Below are 26357 nucleotides of genomic sequence, written 5' to 3'. Positions count from 1 at the left end.
ATTAAAAAAAAAAGTTCTTAAATAAGACTTTATCATAATTCCATTTGGTTTGCAAGTTAAATTATTCAGGTTTTTATATTCTAGCCCAGGTTCAAGAAACATAAAATAGAATCACAAAAGAGTTTGGGTTGGAAGGATCATAAAGATCATCTCATTCCAATCCCCTGACATGGCCAGGAACACCATTCACTAGGCCAGGATGCTCAGAGCTCCACCCAACCTGGCTACAGTTATTTATTCAACCAGCTTCATGTTACTAAAGCAGGAATTTTTTTTGCAAACACATCGACAACAAAAAAGCAAAAGAAAAAAGACTCTAGCACCACAGCACTTATGTGTGTATCATCAGTACAATGCAGAGAGGAACAGACAAGTTTTAAAATTAAAGCTATTGGCCAGGTTTTTCAAGCAGCTGACAATACATTAGTGAACACAAGCACTCAGCATCTTTTCCAACCCCACACATTTTCAGATTATGGAAGTTTTTAAAATATTTTTGAATGACAATTATAACAATTTGGTCCTGCAGAAGAAGTAGAAGGTATTTAGCTTTATTCTGTAAGAAGAGAACAAAAATAAACAAAACAAAAAAATAGAACAGTTGTTAGGTAACTATCATAGAATCTCATCTGATTAAAAACCAAAACAAGCAAACAAAAAAAAAACCCAAAAAAAAACCCCAAACCAACAACAGCCCCTCCAAAAAAACACAATAAAAGAGACACAAACCAGAGTATATGTAGTGGGCTTTTTTTGGTGGGTTTTTTTTGTTCTTGTACTGTTGAAGGAGTGTATAAAAATGCAACGTAAACACAAACAGCAAAATATAATGTGTGCAGAAGCACTGCTGAAGCAGAGCATTCAGCTGGCTCTCCTGATCCGATCAGCTTAGCTCTTTCCTCAATTCCTGTGACATGCACATTTCATCTACTTTTTAATTCCTATTCAACCTCTTTTACTGAAGGCACATGGTTCTGTTAGTATGGTCAAATCTGGGTAGTTAGTAATTACACATGGCCTACATTTCCTTCTAATGCCATTTATCACAGAAGGTATAAGAGAAGTATCTAAAAAAAAATACAAAAGCCCAGAGCTAACAGTCCTGGATTTGCACTGCTGTATTAAAACAAACAAACAAACAACCCACCACCCAAACACCTGATCTGCCAAAGAAAATGTTAAATATCCACCTAGAAAACCCTGAATTCCCTGATCTCTTTAAGATCAGTCTTAGGACCTTACTGCATTATCAATGCAATTTTGCTCTTTAATAATATTGAGAAGCTACCACCAGTCATCATTACTCAAATATTTATTTGGGATAAAGATTTCTAGAAAGTATAACAGCAATATCATTATGCAAATAAGGTAACAAATGGTCACAAACCACAATTAAAAGAGGAATTAACAAGATGAGATGACATACTCATCAACTATGATCTAACAGAATTATTCAGTAAACTTCTAATAAAACCAAAAATAAATCCCTTCTAAGATTTGTTTGCACACAAAATTTAGTGTCTGCTTCCTAAATAAATCCAAATTTCCTCTTATAGAAATCTTAGGGACTATAAAGAAACTAGATGTCCATTACTGTATTATGCAGAGTGACTTATTTCACATAAAGCTGATCTATCCTTAGTACTGCTTCCCATGAATTCCTGTATTTACCCTTACCCTTGAGTGGTTTTACCCTTCAAAGGGAAGGCTTAGAATTCTTTTAATATAGAACCTTCCTTTAACGAAATATTTTCAGTCTTGATTTTAAACATCATCCCTCCTTCTCTCCATGGTAAGAAACAGAGGGCAAAACAGTAACTATTAGGGCCAGACATTTTAACAATTGGGACCAGCTGTACATCCAAAACAGAGGGAAACTGTTTACTGCAATTTTCTAGTTACAATTGTATTTCACTTTAAAAATGTTGCCTATTATTAAACTACTGTGCTTCAAGTATCTTCATAATATTTAATTTGTAACCTATGCTATAATAGAGGTTTGAAGGGAGTTATTAATGGATCCCAAAGCAGACATGCATTGCACATTTCACAAACCCCCTTACCTTTGGAAGCTCAGCATCTGGCTTTTTGTGCGACAGTAATTTGTACGTGTTAAGGTTGTTTTCAAAGCTCCTAAACAAAGGAGCAAATAAGATAAGCAAATAAAATAGTAACATTTTAAACTCATAGTTATTTTAAAGGAATATTTGAATTTTTCAGAAACATTAAAAAACTGGTATGAAATATTAACACCATTGTTAATGCACATGCAAAACATGGCAAAAATTGTAAATGAGATAATAATGAAAAATATTCAATTCTTTAAGATAAGAGTCATAAAATAAAAAACAACTATGCAGTTAATAAATTAGCTTTCTAGACTGGGGAGAAAGCATTTTATTATCAGATGACTTGAAACAGAAACCACTCTCCGGACAGGACTGAAGAACACCTCCTCCAACATTACTGCTGGAAAACTACCAACTACTCACAAGCAAGCTCACAGGACTGGCCTCAAATTCATGAATAAACAAACTTATGGCAGCTACCAGTCAGGTCATACAGCACAGCAGCTTTTTGCTTTGTGACCAGTTAGCCCAGGAACAGCTCCCAGTCTGACACAGCAGAGAATTACAGTTTGCTTTGTTTTGGTGCAAGTAGGAATTTCAATTATTCTATGTAGGCAACTCTTCTGTCTCTTCTCATTCTCAAACCCATAAAACTATACAGTTAGTAAAATATTTACAATAAAATGTCATGTGTCAGCATAACAGCAAAACAATTATTCGTTTCTACAGCAAATAAACTGATATAAGCTATTGGCCATACCTTCCACGAAGCCTCACAGCCTCAAGGAATCTTCCCTCATCCATGGCTTTCTGGACTTCTTGAGTCTTGAAAAAACAAGTTGATTACTCGGTATGTTTAAAAAATACAGGACTTCAAATATTTAATATATTCCATATGTTAAATATATTTCCACAGTGAAAAAAGAAATACTGACATTTGCTCAATTTATGAGCTACCACCTCTCACAGAATAAATTATAGGGTGGAGGAGAAGAAGAAAGTAGAAACAAATACCTAAAGCTTTAATGGGACAAAGAAATCAACGTATCTATTGTGAACTTTTTTCTTTCAGTTTAAACTGTGCAGTTTTAGTGAAGAAACCTGATTTGTGTATAACACGTAAATGGATGCAAGCATCTGAAGAATTTGTTGTAACAATAAAAACAGAAGATCTGAGATGAAATTTTAGAAAACATTAAGAAGTTATGTATTTGTTATTCCTTGATAGTTCGCAAATGAATAGTGAATAGTAACACATAGAGAACATATATGAACTTCATTATTCATTCCCAAACATGGGAAAGAGCTGTACACATTCCATCAATGTCCTAATGAGGACAGGCAGTTATTGTACATAGTAGTCTGTTGTAGTAAATAAATAACATAAACTGGCTTTTTGCCAGAGCCTCACCATCTGCACACACTCCATCAGAGGCAGACGGACAGCCTGGTTTCCAGACAGGGACACAACACAGGCAGGGGTATCGGGAGTAGCTTCTAAAAGGGCAAGCACGGCTTCCACACCCATACGACTCGCCTGCAAGGACAGAACCTTGGAGTGTTCAAGCAAGCACTGAAATACACAAGGCCTCAAATCACAGAAATGGTCCTGATTTCTCCACAAATCACTCCTTGGTAAGGTGAAAAAGTTGTGGGCTGTTTATACCCATGAGTATGGACGATCAAGCTTTGCATTTTGACCCTAAGCATAGATTCCTAAACACAAAGTGCTTCACTACTCTAAATTTGAGCTATTCAGACAGTTAACAGTTGGATTTGTGAAGTTAGTCACATAGAGACCCATCCAAATAAATGCAGTTGTCCTGTGTGGTGCCATGAGCAGTTATTTGGGAATACTCACAAGAATTCTGTCAAAAGCTGAAGGGGTTCCACCTCTTTGCACATGGCCCAGGATGGTTACCCGAGTGTCAAAACCAAGCCGCTGAACCACGAGCTGCAAAGAATTTCAAAATACAGTGGGTTTATCATTACCATTATTTATATAGATGTACATCATGTACATTTAACACCACTTAATGCTAAATGTTACTTCACAAAACTGCAATTCTGAATGAAGTCAAAGATATCTCTAAAACTGACAGCTAATGGAAAACAGAACTTCATAGTCACAGGACAGGTAAATCCCAGGTAAAGCCAGAGTATCATACTACTTTCCACCACAGCTGCTTTCCACCAGTGACTATTTCCCAATTTATTTCTTAATGAGCCCTTTAAAAAAACAAAAAAGGCATAAAAATGCAGCTTAAAAGTTTTTTTTAATCTTAAACACCAATGAAATTTTTAGCAAAGCAACCATTTGGACAAGACTTTGTCCAAAGCACACAGTATTAGTTCACTGTGAGACAGACCAATATTAAAAATTTTACCAGACATACAAAGTAAAATAGGATTATAAATATAGGTTTGAGCTGCTTTCAAGCTATCAATTAAGGCACACATGAAGCAGATGCTTTTGAACTGCTGTGTTGCATTACAAAGAAAAAAGGTTCCAATTAATTGCCACTGAAAACATTGCCCTTTAATTTGACTATGGAATTTTAGATGGTAAAGCACAAGGATAAAATACAATTGTGTGATAAGCTACTTAATGGGAACAGATTTACTCTACAGAAATGTTATTGTTAACAATAAGCCCCATCTTATGAACAGAAATCTTGTATCATAGGGATGTTGACACTTACATCCTTAACCTTCTCTGATGTTATAGGTTTGTTGTGGCAATCAATAGCTCCTTCAGCTACAATAATAATATTCAGCCTTTTCTTTCGTGCACGGTTCTGTAATAAAAATAAAAGCATATTCCTGTAGTTAAAAAAACCCCACCAGTAATTTACAACATAATTTTATAATCATTTGCTATACATTATGCTTCTAGGATTTCAGGAAACATTCCTTGTATTTGATCACTCATACGTGATGTGTTCTCACGCCTTTTATTTTCATACACATCTTTTCACTGATGAAGTAAAATGTCTAACATAAGTTGCTGAGGAAATGTACACATTTTGCTTATATATATATATAATTTTATGCTTATTAATAATTATTAATATGCTTATTATAATTCCCAGGGCAGGTCATATGACTTCTCAAAACAATCACAGAGTACAAGAAAAGAAATGTTGAAGATCACAGAGAACTTTATGTGACACGAAAACCAAAGACTTGCTCAAAGTCCTGATCACACTTTTTCATCACTGCTTAAATAAACATCCACAAAGACATGAGGGAATCTCAAACACATTGACAAATTACCTCTGAAAGCTTAACACACATTGAATCTTCCCAGCCTTCTTCTGGTGGGTATTCAGGAATAAACACCCAATCTGCACCACAGGCTAAGGCACTAACCAGAGCTAGATAGCTAAAAAACAGAACAAATTATTAGACTTTTATGGTTCAGATTTCTTTCATAATTGCACCTGTAAAAGACACAAAATGCTGAAGACAATACATACCCACAGTGTCTCCCCATAACCTCCAGAACAAATGTCCTCTGATGGCTGTCAAAATAAGAAAACAAATTAACTGAACCTAGTATCATGAAATAGCTTGTGTTTACTATGATTACTGAACTCAGAATTCTTTAGCAAAACAGAAAAACATTAAGAAAACAAAATCATTATCATATTAAATAATATATTTAAAATTAAGTATCTTCCAATGCATAATTCATTTTCACTTTCTTGCAAAACATACTATGAGAGAAGATATGAACCTTTACTGGAAATGTAAATGATGCCGACCCATAGTTAAGAACTCTAATGGCACAGCTGTATTTAAAAAAAAATTAATTGCTTCATTCTTACTGAAATAAAGCTTATATAACACAGATGCTATTTTTGTGTTGTTCATGGTGTGTCTGGATCTTCTCTAACAGACTATGTCTGAAAAAGACTAAAAACATTGAAACCAAGTCTGCCCCTAAGGCTGATGCAGTCTCTGTGATTGCATAGTTGAAGTGCTGCCATGACAGGAATGATGAAAAAGCAGTTACTAAGAGAAAAAGAAACCAAGACATTTGAAACATGCAGCCAAAAAGAAATTTTATTTCCCCACCTACCTAACCTCTATTTAAAATGAACTTAAACAAAAGCATAAGCATGTGTGTATTTGCTATCAGTCTCTATATACCTCTGAGCAGTGGTCATGATGGCATCCACAACTTCAATTATTCTGTGCAGAGCTGAGTCAGTACCTATGGTCATATCAGTGCCACAGAAGTCATTGTCTATGGATCCAACCATTCCCACAATGTTAAGGTAAGCATATTTCTTAACAGCCTCTGCATCAATCTTTCCTGTAAAGAAGTATTCAGAGAAAGAACTGTAAGACTACTAAAAAAAAAAACATTAGATGTATTGCTTGGATGCTCTACTTTTATAAACTAAACATATCCAAACATTAAATTATGTTTAGATATTTTAGGCAACAAGGTTAGTCAAAACTACAAACAAAAGCCAGTCAAACATCCAAACAAAAGAATCCTGCACAGAACTCCTTACAGTAAGGAAGGAAATAAGAGCTTTTCAGTCCATTTCAAAGTGTCAAATAATTATCAAGTTTCGTGACCAACCTTAAAATTGATGGTTTCAAATTAAAACAGTAGCATTCAAACTGTAGTTTCAGTGTAGAACATGCAATGAAGAAGCAAAAGGATGCAAACTGGATGTGATTAGGGGCATAAACAGTTAGAAACCAGCATCCAACTTTTGAAGACTTCACTTTTGCAACACTGAAAGGCTCTGATTTCATGATTAATAAGCAAACAGAACAGAAAAGCTCCTATTCTATGTCTTAGCAGTGTCTCCCAAGACAGCAATGAAAATGTGGCATCATCCAAGAGCTCTAAAGGATCTCAAGGATGAAACACCTTAAGATGCTTAAGCACTTAAAACTACCTTAGTATCTGTGGATGGGATGGTAGTAAATATAATGCCAAATTTTTAAAATGAGATTCAAGTACTATGTATCAGTGTGCTTTATGTCTACATTACAGAAAAACAGCAGAAACCATAATGAAAAAATATAACTAAAGTCAATGAAGATATATATAACATTGTGAAGAAGAATCAAAATGTTTTCTATGATGTATACCATGCATTACAAACCTCTTCTAGAGTTCCAAATGTGACTTAATATCTGGTTGACATATTCTACTTAGATTTCTAAAAAGCCATTGACAAAGTCTTTTGCCAAAGGATTTTGAGGAAACTAAGCAGTCACTGTACAAGACAGAAGGCTTTTCATAGAGTAAATAATGTGAAACAGAGGGTCAAAAATACGAGGCAGTGGTAAACACAAATTCTTGTATCTTAGGAAGGTAACCAATGGAGCTCTACAGGGATCTGCGCTGTTCACTCAGCAATAACCTGGAAAAGGGAATGAGCAGCAAAGTGCCAAAGTTTACTGATCAAACTGAATTATTTGGGAACTAAACATATGGAGTGTTTGAGAAGAAATGAAGACTAGCAAGACACAGTGAGCAGTAAAGTATCAGATGGAATTCATTGCAGATAAATGTAAACTAAGACACATGAAAAAAATGTACCCTAACATCACAAACAAATAACACTATTTCCAGCATAATATAAAAATGCTGTTTGCATTAATAAATCAGCTTCAATGCTCAATAGCAGTAAAAAAAATATCAAAATATTAGAAAATATTAAGAAAAGAGTAGAGAACAAAACAAACATCATTATACTACTGTGTAGATCCATGGTTTGCCCTCATCTTGAATACTGGGTGCAGTTGTGGTCCTCCCCACCTCAAAACAGGGTAGAACTGGAAAAGGTTCAGAGAAGGGCAACAAAGATGATCAAAGATATAGAACTTACATATAAGGAACAACTAAGCAAACTAGGATTCTTCCATCTAGAAAAAGAGATGATGAAGGGAAAATAAGACAGCTGTAAAATCTCAAGTGGCATGCAGAGAGGAAGCAGGATTGATCATTCATGGTTTACTCTAACACAGAAACTATGGATATCAAATGATCTAGAAGCCAGCAGGATCAAAATAAACAGAAGAAGATTCTTCACAATCTTCATTATTCAGTGAAGCTGCAGAACTCCTTGCTACACAGTGTTTTCAGCAAAATTCTGTATGCTTTCAAGTAGACTGTATACATTCAAGAAAGAGAAATTCATTAAGGACTGCTAACAGCATCTGGTTCAGGAAGCTCCGAAGACAGAAATGGATGGAACCCATCAGAGATTTTGTGCATTATGAGTAACACATAGCATCAACACAGCATTATTTTAGTCTTTACTCTTCCCTGTGCATTTTTCTGGATGCTATCAAAGGCAACTACTGGGCTGGCTGCACTTCTATCAACAGCCTCTTAATGTTCTGATCCTAAATAATGACACACAGGAAGGAAAGCATCATAATTCAATAACATACAAATGTGTCACTTGTAGGAAAGGAATTACCACTTCAGATTGGATATGAGGGCATAGGGGTTTTCAAGCAAAAGTTAAGAAGCTCAGATCCTGAAAATTACTCATAATAGAGGACAAAAGTCACACAGATTGTTGCCCAGTAACTTATTTGGCTGGTTTTGGGTCTTTATGATACACATGAGTGGATCTACAGAAACCAAAAGATACTATTTTTGAAGAACTACGCGATTTCCTAGAATGACGTATTTGATTTTCAAATAATTGTTTTTTCAGATGCACCCTGTGGACACAGTCTGCACACCTTCAGTTAGGGTTCATAACTCCCCTGCAGACTGGAGGGGGAGCCTAGGGGCCTGCGGGCACACTGACCTTTCTGTGCCAGCTCCTCCAGCAGCCCGCTCCACTCCTCGCGGAAGAGGTTGGCGCCGGTCAGGCTGCCGTCGCCGCCGATCACGCACAGGTTGGTGATGCCCCTCTGCACCAGGTTGCAGGCAGCCTGCAGGCGGCCCTCGCGCGTGCGGAACGACTTGCAGCGCGCGCTGCCGATCACCGTGCCCCCCTAGCACGGGCAAGAACAGCACGTTCAGTGAATGATCCACTATATTACTGTGCATTTCTAAGATTAGTGACGAGTTTTGTAGCATAACCTCCATCTTTTAACTTTACAGTGAGGTAAGGTAATGATATACAAATTATCAAACCTGTGGGAATTTATGTTCAAAAACAGATACCTACACACACAGATATACACACACACAAAAACCAAAAAAAACACTCAAAAATGACTGATAAAGAGCTACTCTGGAAGGAAAATGTTAAATTACATCGGATTAATTTTAGCAGTAGTAAAATAAATAGGTTGCTACTTACATTTAAAAGTGATATATTAACTAGTTAAGAATTTACATTAATTTGCCTCAGTGTGGTATTTTTGCCCCAATATCACAAGATACATAGACAATAAGAGAAAAAATGTATCCCTGAAATTCAAAATTAGCATCCATTGTCGTTCCACAGAATTATGGAAATAAATGCCTTTAATTCCTTATAGACCAGACTAAAGCTACATTTTCTTTTTTACTGATTATCTGTTGCATTTATTAATATGAATTTAAAAGCTTCTTTTGGAAATGGTGGTATTTTTAAAAGTAACTGAACTGCCCTGTCACTGAAAACTGCTGGGTGTCTTGCTGGACAGATATCATTGACACATCTTGTATGTTTATGTTGTTCAGTCATTTAAGAAGTTTAATTTTTTCCTTATTTATTGTCACGGTAAAAAGTAGTATTTTTTTTTTCCTGCAAGCAAATCTGGAGATGATCACATCCCTTTCACATAAACATTCCCTTCACTTTAACTAGTAGTAAATCTGTCACATCCATCTAGATTTGAACTTCAAATCTGCAGTGGCTGTACTGACACAATTCACCCTATCAATAGATGTTTCAGCTCTCAGGCCAGTTTGCCATCTGTGTTGCATAGCTGCTAGTGGAAAGAAAAAAGAAAGTGGAACAGAATTCAGCTGTCTCCAGACAAAAAGGTAGATGTGCACCCATGGAGACGCTGAAAAAAATCAGAACTAAAAAATGTCTCTAAAACTAGGTATTTTCATACTTAGAACAAAACAGCTGCAAGAGGAAAAGAAACTACTTGAAACAAAGTGCTACTTGTTCTGAATAAACAAATACACAATGGGCTGTAAAATTTTTCTCATCAAAACAACACATTCTATTCTGTAAGATACATGCTGAGGTTCATTGTTGGTATGTTGCATTACCAGCAATAAAGCTCAGAAAGATGTTTTTCTTTTACCCTACACATGTACAGGAGCCTACATCCTGCTCCTGCCTATGCTCTTGTGCGGCCTGGCCAAGAAAACTCAATTTTCCTGTCATTGTAAGATTCATCTGGATGATGCTCTTAGTCATATTGTTTAGTTTTAGGACTCAATGGTCCTTATGTGTCCCTGTCAACTTGATATATTCCATGATTCTACTTAAAAATTCTGCAAGATAGACAAGGGGGAAAAAAAGAAGTAAAGAAAAACAACCAAACACAGGGGACAAAATACCTCACAGTACTCCAGGGCATTGGTTTAAAAAAAATTGTTTCTGCTAACTGTTTTATGCGCATGAACTTTACAAAAAACTCCAAAGAAACCCACGCTTCACCTGGAGGTAGTTTTCAGAAAGCCTGGCAAGCAGTAAGGCCTCTTCGCCAAACATAGCACCTGCTCTGGAAGAGGCAACAACATTACCATGCTGAGCACAAGCTGGGGAGATCCAAATGGCCACAGTGCTGAATGTTGGAACAAAAATGTACCAAGTCACTGGCAGTATGTGAGCTCTGCAGAACTGCACTGTAATTACATCCCTTACTATAATTCTAAATCCACTTACACAGAAAGACAACAGGGTTTCGTAAGAAATTAATTGCCTTACAAAACAGCTGTTTCGTGTTTTGGCCCCATAATGTCTTTTCTACTAAATATAGACTTGCCAGTATGGCTTTAGGAGGGTAATCACAGGTGACATTGCAAATCTGGAACAAAGGTTTTCAAGATTATTTCTGGGCTCCAAATTCAAGAGCACACCAAGATCTCCAGCAAGTGTCACTGCAGAAACCAGGCTCTGCTGGAAGAGGCACGTGCTGGCCACTCATCACACCCAGTCCAAATACACAGCTCCAGCAGGTGCCTGGATCTGGAATTTTGGCTCTTCTGTTTGAATGAAGAGGTTTTGGGTCCCACTCTCACCCCTTAGCACTTACCACTTGCAGGATACTCGAAACACTTTCCCATGAAACTTCTACAATATTATCACCTCCATCAACCATTCCCTGGTAACCCTGTAAAATGAAAAGTATTTCATAAGTCTGATTTTAAAAACTACATCAAATTTCCACTACAGTAATACTCACTTTGTGCACTTTAATAAAACTTTAATTAAAAACATTGAATTAAAAAATACTCAATTTAAATGAAACTGTATTCAAGAAGGTATCAGTGCTTCTTTTATGGGGGAAAAAGCAAAACAAACCCTCTTCCTAAAGGATCAGCTACAAAAACATCATCAAGATAAGGTAATACGTTACAGAGATTACACAGCTATAAAACTAGAATGGTAATGTGCTTCTTCTTAAAGAATAAATATTCAACTATATTTTCAAAAATTTACAAAGAACCTTGAAATGCATTATAAAATATGTTCCTTAAAAACATAACCTCAGCCTGGGGCCATGAACTTAGGAAATCTTTGTAACACATTGTACATTTTTCCCCACAGTGCTGGTAATAACCAAAACATGATAAACAGCAATAACCCAAATTTTCCATGAAAGAACAAGAAATCAGATGACACAACCTTTTTTCTTTTTTTTTTTTTTTTTTTAAGGCTGTCACACAATAAATAAAAGACATTTATTAGGAAAGAAATTCAATTTTTAGCGATGCATTTAAGAAATTCCTAATATCTTAACTTAAATGGTCTTCTGAAACCACTGTATGCTGTAATATGAGAAGAACTTCACTTATCTGGAACAAGGAAAACTATCCAGCAAGCAGCTGAAGGGTTTTGTCTTGCTTTGTTCTATTTCCTCTCTACAAAAATACTAGCAGGATGGCAATTACAGATTATTTTCCATTAGGTGATATTGTGAGCATTGATTTAAAATAAAAACAAAGAAAAGCAAAAAGAAAAAAAGGAAAAGAAAAAGAAACAGAAAAAGAAAAAGCAGCAAAGTCCTAAGTTTAGAAAACTCTAACTGACAGACACCAGAATAAAACTGGAATTATCATTCAACTTTTTGACATTTATTTAAGTCCACAGAGAAAATCATAACATGTTAAAGAAAATAAATAAAGAACTACTAAAGAAAAATAACCATGGCAATGTTTATGTCTCCATTTTTAGATTATGTGTATATATTCCCCATACCAAGGAACAATCAGTTAACAGTTTTTCCTCTGTGCAGTTTTTTTTTTTTTTTAATAAGTCAGGAACTAGAAAAAGAAGAAGTTCAGAAAACAGCAAAACTGACATTATAAACTGAAAAAGTTTAATTTGGCACAATTCAGGTTATGTGCAGAATTTACTCAATAAGCAGTAACTTGGAAACATACTAAACCTAAAGTGGCTTAGTATTCATATAATATATATTATTTTTTATGTCAAACTTTGAGTCCTCACCAGCACAAGAAAATTAGAATGTAAAGATAACCTGGACACAGCAGAAGTACCAGTTACTCAATTAGGCATTTCAGGATTCCAGCACAGATTTCAAAGGGAAAGCATGAAAGTTTCTGCTCAGTGAGACTTGACTGAATAATTTAGAGACAATATGACCAAGCAAGAGCAGAAAATGTCCAGATGGAAAACAACTTATATCTCTAATTTCTGCCATCCAACAGACCTTTTCAATATCTTGTACATTCTCATGTGTATGAGGTGTATCTAATGTTTACACACAGAATGGTGTGGGCTGAACAGAACCTTAAAAGATCATCAAGTTCCAGTTCCCAGTCATCAGCAGGGACATCTCCCACTAGAGCAGGCTGCTCAATCCCCATCCCACCTGGCCTGGAGCACTGCCAGGCTTGGGGCATCCACATCTCCTCTGGGAAACCTGCTCAGTGACTCAGCACTCTCACAGTAAAGAATTCCCTCCATACAGCTAACCTGCATTCCCACTCTTTCACTTTGCCCCCATTACTCCTTGTCCCATCATTAGCTCCTGGTGAACGTTCTTCCCAGCTCCCCTGTGGGCCCCTACATACAGGACACATTATTTCTATGTTAGTTTACACACACACACTGACTTGAAGAGCTAAGCCATTATTTACACAATTTATTAAAATTAGAGCAAAGTGGAAAAAGAATAATGCTTAATCTACATAGCAACTTTAAAAAATTCTCCCTCAGATAAAGTGGAAAGATCCTCAGAAAGAAACATTGCAGTAGATACAACTAAGCTTGATGATGGCTAATAAGTTACTAAGTTCATTCATCACCAGCTTTGCTTGTTTGATTTTTTTTAAACATAGAATTGGATGTTCCTTATACCATTCAGTAATGGAGTGAAAGCTTTTCCTCTAACTATTTCCATTGACAGCTACAATAACTCAAGAGATCCGCTGGCAGTAAAGAGTGTAATGTTGCATCTTGATTCAGTTTGTAACACTGACTACAGTAACCTGCACTGAGAGCTGACAAAAATATGTACAGTACCTGTGTGCTCAAGTCATTCACCTTCCATTTTAACTTAAGAGGAAAAACAAAAGTGCATCCAAACAAGTATTACATATAAGAAATCTATACATAAATAAGATTGATGGAATAAAAGTCCCAGTGTTCAGATTAACAAATCTAAAACACAGAACAAAGTAAAGAGATAAAATAGTAGATTAAGTTGTCTGTAAGACATGAAACACTTTATAGCTAAGCTAAGGATGAGTTATGACCCATTCCTGCACCATGTTTCTTTGAAATAGAAGGAATTTGTGCATTTCAGTCAGGAGCTCATATCTGTGCAGACAAGTGAGAACTGGGGATGTATTAACAATTCCTCCCAATACAAGGTAAGGGCAGGGAACCTTTGGAATCACGATCTGTTTGAACTGTTATAAGAACTTTTCCTAATTCAGTTGTCTGCCAAGTATGTGTATGCTGCCTCTGAGTAAGGCAGATAGAACTGTCACATTGTTTTCCACACCATTAAAAGATACAAACTATAGAATTAGAACAGCTTTCTGAAAAAGCTATTGGGGAAGAAAATGAATTACTAATTACAATTGAGTATAAATGATGATGATTTCCATTTATTGTTTTAGTTAGATAAACACTGACGAGGACTGAACAATGTATGTTTGAAGGTTTACCACTGCTCCAATTGTATGTTTACCAAAAATCACTGGCAGATGTGACTACAGGTCTTAATATGAGGGTGGCAATCTGTCAATTTATATTAAAAAAGTAAATTCTTACTTAGATCCTAAAAATTCAGGTGCTTGTGTACTGAGACAGAAACTGTGTAGCAAGAATGGAAAAAATGAACTGTCAAAAATGCTGCACACAGTGTGTGAAGATCAGCTCCATTTTATGTTTAATCCTTCATGTACCCAAAACCTAAATATTGAAAGAAGAAGAAGAAGAAATCTCTGTGGGTCCAATGCTCACAGGGTACATTCACACACTGCAATTCCAGGAGAGTGTGGCAGGAGCAAACATGGCTTCCAGCCTGAACTCTGAAGACAAAAGCTTTTGAAAAAGAACAATCATCTTCTGATGTGTTACATGTGAGACATTTGGGGCTTTAAGAGTTATGTGAATTTACTCACTGAGGATTCTTAGCCATTGCTCAACAACATAAAATAATATTGCCACTGAGAGCACAAACCCCCAGAGAAAAGACATGAAGTTTGCCTCACAGGAATCCATGACTGCCGTACCATTGCACTCCCAATGCTGGCTTCTGGAGAAAAAGACTCTTAACCAAGATGCAGAATCTAAAAGCTCCATAGCTTAGTAGCAAGAGCCCACATCCACTGGGAACTATGTGCTTCAACCCTGGAAAAAGGGCAGGTTATTTGTATAAATATTTAAGACCTCAGGTTTCTAAAACTGAGCTGCCATAAATGAGAGGCATCATTTTTTCTTCCCATTCTCAATTAAAAAGGAAAAACAAGACAAAATAAAAATTAACCTGACTTTAATAGTTTCTGATTAGTGAAAAAAAAAAAATTAAACTAGCTCCCTAGAACAGCCTGATACTCTACACATACTTCCAGCTCCTAGATTCCCATACCATGAGTGAAATTAATCCATGGGTATTCAAATTTTAATTCAGACTGGAGCAGATTTGAGGAATAATGAGGTGATAGTGAAGAAGGATAACTACAGACTAAAATAAAATATTAAAAATTACAAAACTGTGAAGCTAGCAGAACTGTATAGATTTGCAATTAATAGCAAACATATGAAATGTGCTAACTTCAGTGAATTAAGAAACACAAGGGGTTTTTAAATTTTATGGCTAAAAATTCATAGGTATTATATAAACTATAAAAAATATATACAACAAATAATAGTTTTTATATAAATTATCTTCTAGTTTTCATTTTCACATGAGTTTACTCTTTTTTTCCTTTTGGGACTTGAAGTCCAAATAGGCCATGAAGTCCAGTATGTAAATATTTCTTTCTTAGGGCTTTGTAAAACCAATATTAAAAAGGCTAGAAAATTACTTAGATCCTATTCATTGCCAATTTTAATTCATTTATCCTAGTAATTCCTCATCACAAGATGAAGAAAAATGGAGCTAGGAAAACAGAATTACTTTTTTACTTAGAATATGGAACTAGTGCTGCCCACAGCTGTAGAAGACAGATGGTTTTGCAGTGCAAAAAAAGTCCATTTGACAGACACAGCTACAGGAGAAATAAAGCATATGATGACTACAGCAAAGTAAGCTTGAAAAGGCTGAGACCTTTAACTCTGGTTTTGGATCCAAATAAGAATACTTTTTTTCTTCTTTTGGATATGGTCACTTCAGGTTTTTCCTTCATTATTTCAGAGCAGCTTCAATACAAGTATCATTTTATCCTGACCTACGTGTTAAAACGCTCAAAAGGTAGGCTTAAGATACACTATCCTCTTTGCTTACACACTCAAGTCACATTCAATAAACTGTAACTCAGAGGGAATACTTTATTAAAAGCATTAAATAACTCACACTATACCCAAAAATACAACCCCTCTTTATACATCCCACAAAGGCTTAGAACAGGGAACATTAATGACAAGTATCAGAAGAAGACTTTTACCTTCTATTACACTTGTCACCTTCATCTGTTTCCCATTTCAAAGGGGTAAAATTAAACAGCTGTTTCATTTCAGTGCTTGCAACTCTGTTTCTCTGAAGTACTTGTGGGCTTTGTGAAGGAAAACTGACTTCATATTTCAATTATCACCAGTCAGAGAAGAACAAAGCTTAGTGCTCAGTACTTTACAAAATACAGAACTGAATGGACTAATCTAGAAGCAAGACCTTTTTCAGAGCCCATACTTGCAATGAAATGTGCATTTCCTCACAGACCCTGCTGTTACATTGAAGAGAGAAGGACAATACATATGGGAAACTGCAAATTCCCAACATTGACTACTTCTTTTACAATCACTTTTCATTCTGAATTATCTGTGACTTCACACTGGCCAACTCTACCAAACACAGGAACATCCTAAATTAAATAGTGCTATTTTCATAAGTCCAGTTCAGAAAAAACAAATATTTAAAGTTCTCTTGAAATTTATCACTCTGTGTTACCAAATATGTTTAAAAGGTGAAAAAATATGGCAATTCTTAAGCTTGATCAAAAAATAAATTCAAATCCAAGTTCTGGCCTTAAAGATGCCCAAAACACCCTCCTTACTACCCTCCAGAGAAGTATCTGACCCATTTCAGTGAGCCTGCACAACAGCTGAACACTGAAGGAATTCCAGAGATTGGCCATGTAATTAGCACACACTAAGTATTCAGAGCAACTTGCCCTAGCACAGTAGTAGGAAAGAATTTTGGAGCACAGTCCTCTGCTTATTTGCATTTCAATATACTTTGCATCTCATTAGTAAATGAGCTATAGGAATAAGCAAAAAGGGAAAAAAATGGATAAACAGCTACTTTTTAAAGATAAGGTCCGTATTTACCATGCACAAAACTAAAATGCAAGCATTTTCTAAGCACTTCTATGAATTCTAGTACTTTATATTTTATATTAAAGTTAGACTTTACTGGGGACTTACCAAGCTTTCTCTCATATAAATTTTTTCTTATGATTTGTAATAACCTCACACTACTAATGAGCTGTACAGGAATTCCAGTGGGAACAGAATCTATTGACTGTACTGTATTTATTGTACTTATCTATTGTATCTATTTACTGTAGTGCTTAATCTACAAAAATTGCATAAAAACTCAAAGTGTCCTTTAACAAGGAAGTCTAACTGCAAAAGTCTACCAGGAAGATAAACACATGGAGCATCACCTTGGTACTGACATTAAACTTGTCCCATCTTTTTTTCTTATTGCATAATTGCTACAGAAATTTAAAATCTTTCTCCATATACAGTTACAAATTTCAACCACAAAATTCTGATGTCAGGACAGACCAATGAGAGTCAAGTTTTTGATGTGGCTTTTTTTTTGTCTGTTGGTTGAGTTTCTTCAGTTGCAACCTATAAGCCAGACAACATAGCACCAGTGTCACAGTACTCTTGATCAAAACCAAACTGTGAAGTGAGGGTGAGGGTACATCCTTATCATATTCTAGGAAAATGGAGTCAAAGGATTAAGAATTAGTAGTTTAAACAGGTTTAGGAAAATATTTATGGAGTACAATAAGTGGGGCCAAACATCCAACCAGTGCACAGATATGTAGCTCGCTGCAGGGTGACAATGCTTTCAAGTCTTTGGTAGCACACAAAAAATTCCATATATTTAAGAAATTACTTTTAAATTATATAGTTTAAGAATATACCTTGTGAGAGGTAAATTTCCATAAAAATAAAAAGTACTAAATAAAACACACAGTGAAAAGGAATGACACCTACAACATTTTTTAATTTATACTATTTAGTCTCCATGGTGTTTTTACAAAAACTCAAGTTTAGTGAGAAGACAAAATACAGAATGAATGAAACAAAACTAACCTCATAAATAAAATAGACTTTGGCATTTACATAGATTCCCATGCGCACTACTGCCCGCACAGCAGCATTCATACCTGGGAAGAAAAAGCAAAATCACATTGTTAAAGTCATCCAGCACTTTCTGCAGAGCAAAAGTATTGTGTCTTGAAAAGAAAGGGAACATTAATTCATTCCTAAAGAAAGACAATGACCAGCATCCATTAAAACAGAAATTTGCTTAATGACAGTGCAAGCAGCCCATGAGTATGAAGGGTTCAGAATTATTCTTTGTTACAATAATTATGTGAATGCCAGTGTGTGTGTTAATCAGAGATTAAATTGCTGCTGACTGCAAAAACAGCTACTGAACAACGAAGTAAATTAATTTTGCAATATTGGTTAGTTTCCAGTCTGAAATGCAAAACATTCAGCAAGCTAAAATTTACAATTAGCTTCTTCAGATAAGAAATTATATTTGAACAGATTTTCTGGGATTTCCAAAATAACACAGGTGTATATACAGCATTTTGTGGGGAGCAGAGCCAAAGTTGACCTGGACAGATGCTCATTTAAAAAGACAAATGTAATTAACATAAATAATACCATATTGACTCATTTGACTGAAAAGTATCTGAACACCACTTTGGTCCCAAAAATGCAAGCTGTGATTGGAATTCCCTGCTCACAAGACATCTGACAAACAATAATCATGGAAAATCTTCCATTTAAGTCCCAACACTTAACCTCCTGAGCAACAGTGGAATTCCACTGCTCCCTCTACACAGGCCAAATGAATTTTTCTTATCATTCATTCCTTCAGATACTGCATTACCTTACCCATTATTCAGGAACTTTCCAGAACTAATCAACTAATTGCTTCCATACCACCAAAACAGACATAAGAGATCACACAAAGCACAAAGAGAGAAATAGTTAGGCTATGCTGTGTGTCTTGGCACATCAGTAAAAAATGGATGCAAGAAGGATGACAACCCAAAGTGCCAGGCACCAATTCCCCAAATCTGCTGCATTTAATATCAAAACAGCCTGCATTTAATATCAAAGTGGCAGGTAAGCTCTGCTGCTCAACACAGGTGTTAAGTGTTCATCTCTCTGCAGATATAAAAAGCCTGTAACTAGAATATATAAACATCACAGCAAGTCACAAAGATCTAATCTTACAGTATCTACTTTACTGCAAAAAATATTGAGCTGTAAAAGTCAACCTGTCTAATCAGGCTGAGTTTTTTCTCAAAGATTCATTACTTATGAGCACACCAGAAAGTCCCTGAAGTTGCTCAAAGTGAAGCAAAAAAATTAAGTTTGCCACAACCAAAAAGTTGGTTTTGCTGTTTATGTAGACGTCACTTACACTTAAGATAAAAATCAGAAGTAACAATGTTTTCATTTAAGTCCTGTTTTAGGAAATTGTAGCAAGAATTCTTTCAGCCAGAGTTGGCCTTGTGGCATAGCTGGAAAAAGCTTTCAAATGCCAAGCCAGCTAAAAGCACAGCTTTAGACAAAGAAGTGGATGATGCCAAAGAAAAACAGAGACTCTCATCTGACAGTCTGTAATGAAAGGAAAGTTAGCATGATAAATCTCAGATCAAACAGAGCAAAGCTATCTCCTCAGTGAAACAGTTTTCATAACAAAATTAACACCCCTGAGAGACAAAGACCTTTAATTTTAACAAACTGACAGCTCATCCCAGCACTGCCATTTTCCACAAACAGGAACACTCAGCACAAGGTACTCCTTTCACCAAAGCCCACAGCTTGCTTCTATTAAAGCACATTTTGTGTGGGAGGCTTTTTTGTTGTTGCTGCTTGGTACTGAGGTTTTTGGCAGTTGTGTTTTGGCTTTTGGGGTTTTTTCGGAGGGGGGTTGTTGTCGTTTAGTTTGCTGTGGAAAGTTTGTATATAAATCCTTAATACAGCCATATAATTTCTTAGTGAATATCTTTCACTTTCCATGTTTCTTGCATGAAAAATAGGAAAATTCACAATTTGCCTGCTCTGTGAAAAGGCAAAACCCTAGGGGAAAAAAATGTGTAACCCCACAGATCACAGACAGCATCTTCCCAGTACTGCCACTGCAGTTTTAGAAGTTTAGGCAATCTACATTTATTGTTATTTCATGCTGTATATGTTATCTCCTTATAGAGAAAAAGGACTTGGTTGTCTGGTGGCAAGCTCCTGGCTTACATTTCAGAATGGCTGAGCACTAAAGGATATTAGAATTCAATATCTACAAAACACAGTTAACACATTGCAGCTTTAGATTTCTACAATTTGACTGTCTTAACTGCAGTAATTCAAGAAAAAAAATCATGAAGCCACCATAGAACTGTTTAATAAATTTCATTATTCGTGGAATCTTACAAAAGTATTTGTGAATTACCGTAATAACCATGAAATGTTATTACTCATGCTTATTACTTTATAAGAGATTTAGCAGGTTAACTGTGGATTTAGTCCTGAATAATAAATGCAGTTTGATAAACATATAGGATTAAAATAGCAGCTTCAAAAGAAAGCCACAAGTAAAACCAGTATTTTCCTTTAATAATATAAGAATTATTTAAAATGTTTCTGAATTACTACTGGCTTTTGCATTAAAGCCTAGGAAAAAGGGAAATATTTATTTTGCTCTTTTGGACTCAGCAAAGATTAAGTGAATTGCAGCTACTTTCAGGGCTTCACATAACATTTGAATTAATTTAAAAGTTGATAATTTATTGTCCTTGATCTTTATTCGCTTGTCCTTAAAAGGAGCACTTGGTTTTCATAACAGGGTTACAAACAAGACTGCAGAAATCTTTACATTATTTCAGAGGCTTTTAAAGAGTACCCCTCTCTTGTGCCTACGTCCTGATCCATGTGCATTTGCACCATTACAAGAGAGGAGGTTCTACATGAGTTTGCGTTTAAGCCAAGTTTGCCTTGCTTTAGTCAGCTAGACAAGCCTCTAAATAAATAACTGTAACATAAACCATTCAAAAGCAAAACTATGCATCTTGGACAAGCATCAAGAAATACTTAAGTATCACCAATTTTCAAGATAAACATTGGCTTTAATGCAGGCTTAATGACTTAGCACATATGTTTCAGTGCTACCCTGAATAAAGATTCAGACTTAAAAGACTATATAGCAAAAATCACTAAGGAAAATGTCTAAACATTACCAAACAGGAAGATTTTATTCAGATATGTAAATGGTTATGTCAGTAAGAGTCTATAATTATCAAGAGAAGTCAAATACAAGAACTGAACAAATCAATAAAAACACAACTTGAATTTGTTTGATTTACTTTTAATTACATTACAGATTTTACTGAATATAATCACAGTAATTATTCTGGATACATGAAGAAAACATTACACAATTTTCCTGAACACCAAGAGTATTAGATCAGAACATTCTATAGCACAAATATACACAATTGCAGATGGCAAATGTATCTCCTTCTCAAAAATTAAAATAAAAATCTTAAGAGACCAGTTTCAGCCATTGAATCCACTAATTACAGAAGCAGCTTCTCAAAAACACTAAATGCATTGAAATAGTTACACTCATCCATTAATAACTGCATTCCCTAATTTTACATACAGATAGTACTTATCCATGGACACATATACATGTCTATTTGCATGCACTATTCTTAGCTGGAAAAGGTGCCTTTTGGGGGGGATAGAATTCAAAAATTCCTTGTGACTATGTTCAAATCACATAAGTGTTAACAAATAAACTCTAATTTGGATGAAATAAGAAGAGCATGCGTTGTTTTAGTTTGTGACTTTTTTAAAAAAAAATATTTATTTTACTGTATTAGCTGAGAAGCTTATGGTGGAAAAAGAAATTTTGTCACCCAGACAAGATCAATACATTTACACTACTATATTAAATACATCCTCAGCCTGTAATGCTTCAAGAGTAGAAATATGTAAATCTTTGCTTCCACAGTCACGGTCAGTGGTATTCCAAAGCAATGGAATCCAAAAGGCTTCTTCAGCGTTCTTTTTAACAGTATTTGCTGAAGGAGCTGAGCTTTTTCATCTGTTCAGTGCCAAGATTTCTTCTTCCAATCTATGTCACCAGGACAAAACTTGTATATCTACACTACTAACAAAGCCTTGGAACTTGGGTTTGGCTTTGGTTTGGTTTTTGGAAGCCTGGAATGCTTTGAACGTAGGGATAGGAAGCTCTTTATTTCAGCAGGATGGGCTATGATACTCCAGGCCATCACATCCCTTACTTACGCCGTCCTCCTCAACACTGAATCTTTGAGTTTGTCTGAAAAACAACATGGCCCTGTTCAGACAATGACCTTGAGTCAGTTGGCTGGGCAGCAGCCTCAGAGCCACAAGCACATCCTTCCCCCGGCGTGCACAATCACCTTCTGTCACAGCTTCCCACGACGCTTCCTGTACCCACCGCGCTCCCGGAATGGCTCCTGGGAGGCTGCGTGACCGTCAGGCACCTACGGTGGGCAGGGCTGCCTGTGCAGCCACTGGCAACCCACGGAAAATCCAACCCACAGAAAAGTCAGCCAGTGCACTTCATGACCTGGAGCACAATGGCCAGAGAATCCAACAAAGTGAGAAGTGTGACTTATTAAACCCCATTTATTAAACCACCTTCCTGAGCTGCAACCAGTACAATTTAGAAATACTCCAAAAACTGAACCAACCCATAAATATTGAGAATTGATTGTCAGAACTTCTTTTGCCTTTCAAGGTACTTGTGATTACAGTGGGAAGTCCATTTTTAGCTCACAATTTAACAGCTGGTTAGCTGAAGTGATACTGTCAAGTTTAGTACTTATACATATTATAAGCATACTAAAGAGAGATTTTTTTTTCCTGTGAAACCAATCACTGATAAATTCTTTAACTCCACAAAGAAAAAAAGTCCAGTATGACACATACATATTCTATAGTCTTTAAAATTCTACAGGTAGAAAAACTAAAAAGAAAAATGAAACTTTCAAGGAAGTAGCACCAATGCAGGGAACTAACTGAAAACTTACATAGAAAGCCTTGTGAAATTTACATAATTCTACTTTTAAGTTATTAGAAGTACAAATAACAATAAAGGGATTAATTTCACCTTAAAATAATTTTACGTGTATTTTAGTCTATGCTCAGACTTACAGTCCAATCTAAATACTAGCACATATAAAGATTTTGTGTTTAACAGGTGTTTTTTCTACCCAATTGTTTGTGAGTTTAGTTTGGATTACAGATATTTTGAAGACTTTCAGTGTCTGACGAATCTATAACAAAACAGAAGACTGGAACTTTATTCCTAATACTGGAACTTTTTCGCCTACTTCTGAGTCAGCAGCTTTGCCTCACCTACACTTTGCTGGAACAGATTATTTTCAAACAGCAGTAACAGCAACTTCCTTCTCCGTGTACTTCGGGACTTCACTTCTCTCACACATTTACACTCTGTCCTCCAAAGGGCAAATGACCTTGACAGGGCATGACTCATTCTGTCCCTTGGTTAACTCCTAACCTTCAAACTGACTTGAGGCTGCTTATTTTACACATCTCTGCTGCTACCAAGATAGTAAAGGGTTATGGTCACACACGCTGTGTTGTGTGATTCAGGTGAAATGATCAAGTTCTGAATTGCTGGGAAGGTTATTTCCTTGTTCTTCAAAGTTAGGGCAACAATGCAGCCAGTGAAACAGCTTGGAAGGCATCCAGTTTACTTTTTTTGGTCTTTGTGACAACCCCAGTCCTTAGACAGTAACTTTCATAGGCTGTTACTTTGGAACTCTCCGTGCTTCTGTGGCAATCTGCCAGATGTAAAGTCTCGATGTTACCCGTGGATTCTGCAAGTCCTTCAAATGCCTTAATTCACACAGGGGCCAGTGAAGATTAGTACTTTATAAAAGGAGATGCATCTGCTGCTGCATTATATAATCTCCAGCCACGCGGAAGCAAGTTGCAGGGCTCAGCCTCTTGCTGAGCACGCTGCTGCTGCTTCAGGCAGTGCCCTGCCACACTTTTAAATGAAAATGGCAATTTGGCCCCCAGACCATTAACACAGGGATGCTCAGATTCTCGGTTCCTCCTAGAATCATATAGCAGTGGAACTGATGGCACTGAGGGCAAACTGGATGAAACTTGAACAAGTGTAGCCCCACCGAGGGGTAAGAGAAGCCATTTGACCGCATCGATTTGTTTTTTCCATCCAGAACTGCAACATTTTCCTCCTCGATGGCAACAAATCCCTTTCATCCCGATTAGAGTTTCGGCTAATCCTAGGTAAACCCGGGGGCTCCCCGTTATTCCTGCGGGCAGGGGGAGGGAGGATGCTTCTCCCAGCCCAGATGACGCAAAGAGGCGGAATCTGCAGCGACTCGCAGCGGATCACGTACACACCGGCGGAGGGAGGGAGGGAAGGAGGGAGGGAGACACTGGTCCATGCAAGCCACCACCGCATGCACCGGGAAACCCGGGGAAGGGGAGAGGGGAGGCTGCGGGCTCGTCCCGGCACCTCCCCGTGTAAAATGCGGGGAGAGAGCGGTCCCTAACCCACCGAGCTCAGGCAGAACGAAAGGAGAGGCTCCCACCCCCCATCCTCTTCACAAACGCGAACGAGTGCCGCTGCTTCTTTAAGCGAAAGTACTCTCGAGACAGTCCCGGCGAAAAAAAAAAAGTAAAGCAACTGTAAATTAAGAGAAGGTGCTCAATCAATGATAATTGCTTTTAGCAACTCTCCTCGTATAAGCAGAGCACGAGTCCTCTCAAACAGCACGGAGCATTGCGTGTTTGAAATCTTAATTAACTGAAACTTCAAACTATTACCATAGAATCACAGAATATGCTGAGTTGGAAAGGATAGGTAGGAAAGGGAAAACTAAAGAGTAAAAAAAAATGGATTCTTGACTAGGTATATTGTGATCGAGCCTCTTTTCTTTGCCATCCCTCTTAATGTCTGCAGGTCTTTTGTTCGCCCTGTCCTGTAGTAGCTACGACTTCCTCTACACTGAAGAGATTTAAGAAGGCGAGACACGTTTCTAACATACTCCTACGGGGTGGGAAAGTAAACCACCATCTGAGCGTTCTAAACCACGGGTAGGAACATAAACGTGTTGCTGGTGCCAAAACGAAGCGAAAAGCAGATGAGGCGAGGGCTGGCAGAGCCCCAGCAGCGCAGCCAAGCCTCCCACCCGCCGTGCAGGGCAGCACGACCTCCTCCTCCCCCGCTCGCATCAGCCATCCCTCCTCACCCCACCATCTCCCCAGGGAACCAGACAGCTCGGTAGTAAAAGTTACTGCAGCAGCGTTTCTACCCTCTCCCTTGCCCAGCCTGGGGCAGAGGAAACGTGGAGAGGGAGGGAGAGAGGAAAAAGGGATGAGAAGGGAGGAAGGGATGTTTGAACCTTAAGAGCCCAAGCCGTGCAAAAATGATTTATCTTTTAAATGCGCTTAGTAGGAAAGCCGGGTCGAAGGCCAGCACGGAAAGAGGAACCCGAGCACCACTGCAATCCCGTGTGAGCCGCTCCCAGAGCCCTCTCTCCACTCCCTCCATGTGCCGCACCGTGGCTCGCCGACACCAGCCCTGGAGCAGCCCACGCTGTTTCCCCGGCCTCCCGCATGGGCGCCCGGCCAGCCGGGGAGGCCCTTCCTTCCTGCCCCTCACACCGCCCTCCAGGGGCTCCTCGCCCTCTCCTCCTGCTGCCCCACTCCCCACCGTGCCCGCAGCTCCCCCGCGTTCTCCTTCCCCTCGTCCTCCCCGTGCTTCCGGAGCAAACGGTGCGAGCCGTTACCTTGGGCATCGCCGCCGCTGGTCAGCACCGCGATGGCCTTCCCGGCGCCCGAGAGGTTCTCGAAGAACTTGGGCTGGTGATCCATGGCGCTGCGGGAGCGGCACCGGCGGGCGAGGCGGAGCGCGGTCGCTGAGGGAGCCCCTGGCCGCCGGGGTCTGCCCCCGCTCCGCTGGACCGAGCGTTCGGCCTCTGCGGGAAAAGAGCCCAAGCAGCCCGGTGTGGGTGTGTGGTCACCGGCACGTAAATCTCTGCAGAAAACCTGAGGGAAGGGGCGAGACTGTGTGCAAAAGCCCGGGAAAAAAAGCGAGCCGAGCAGCAGCTCTTAAGCTCCTCTCACCCGCCGCCCCCCGCTCTGCCCCGCCGCCGCGCCCTCCCCGCGCGCCGCTGACAGC

General features: G+C 37.8%; 1 protein-coding gene across 3 annotated transcripts in view; it reads right to left on the bottom strand.

Moving 5' to 3' along the window:
• The window catches only part of PFKP (phosphofructokinase, platelet), a 42956-nt gene extending 16669 nt beyond the window's left edge, over positions 1-26287 (bottom strand). For 2 of the 3 annotated variants that reach the window (XM_064703944.1, XM_064703942.1), the window contains exons 1-12: positions 25966-26201; positions 18200-18273; positions 11268-11345; positions 8867-9056; positions 6225-6390; positions 5549-5593; positions 5346-5454; positions 4772-4867; positions 3931-4023; positions 3481-3606; positions 2830-2894; positions 2064-2133 (exon numbers count right to left, since the gene is read on the bottom strand). In XM_064703944.1, coding sequence (XP_064560014.1) covers positions 2064-2133; positions 2830-2894; positions 3481-3606; positions 3931-4023; positions 4772-4867; positions 5346-5454; positions 5549-5593; positions 6225-6390; positions 8867-9056; positions 11268-11345; positions 18200-18273; positions 25966-26050 — 1197 coding nt within the window. In that variant the 5' untranslated portion in view covers positions 26051-26201. Of the gene's footprint in view, positions 1-2063; positions 2134-2829; positions 2895-3480; positions 3607-3930; positions 4024-4771; positions 4868-5345; positions 5455-5548; positions 5594-6224; positions 6391-8866; positions 9057-11267; positions 11346-18199; positions 18274-25965 lie in introns of all 3 variants that reach the window. The other variant, XM_064703943.1, reaches the window with a different exon arrangement.
• Positions 26288-26357: the final 70 nt, after the last annotated feature.

The sequence above is a fragment of the Zonotrichia leucophrys genome, chromosome 2 (genome assembly GCF_028769735.1).
Source record: "Zonotrichia leucophrys gambelii isolate GWCS_2022_RI chromosome 2, RI_Zleu_2.0, whole genome shotgun sequence".
In the NCBI taxonomy this organism is placed as follows: Eukaryota; Metazoa; Chordata; class Aves; order Passeriformes; family Passerellidae; genus Zonotrichia; species Zonotrichia leucophrys.
The sequence above is the reverse complement of the archived record's forward strand: the minus strand, read 5'-3'. Positions and strand labels throughout refer to the sequence as shown.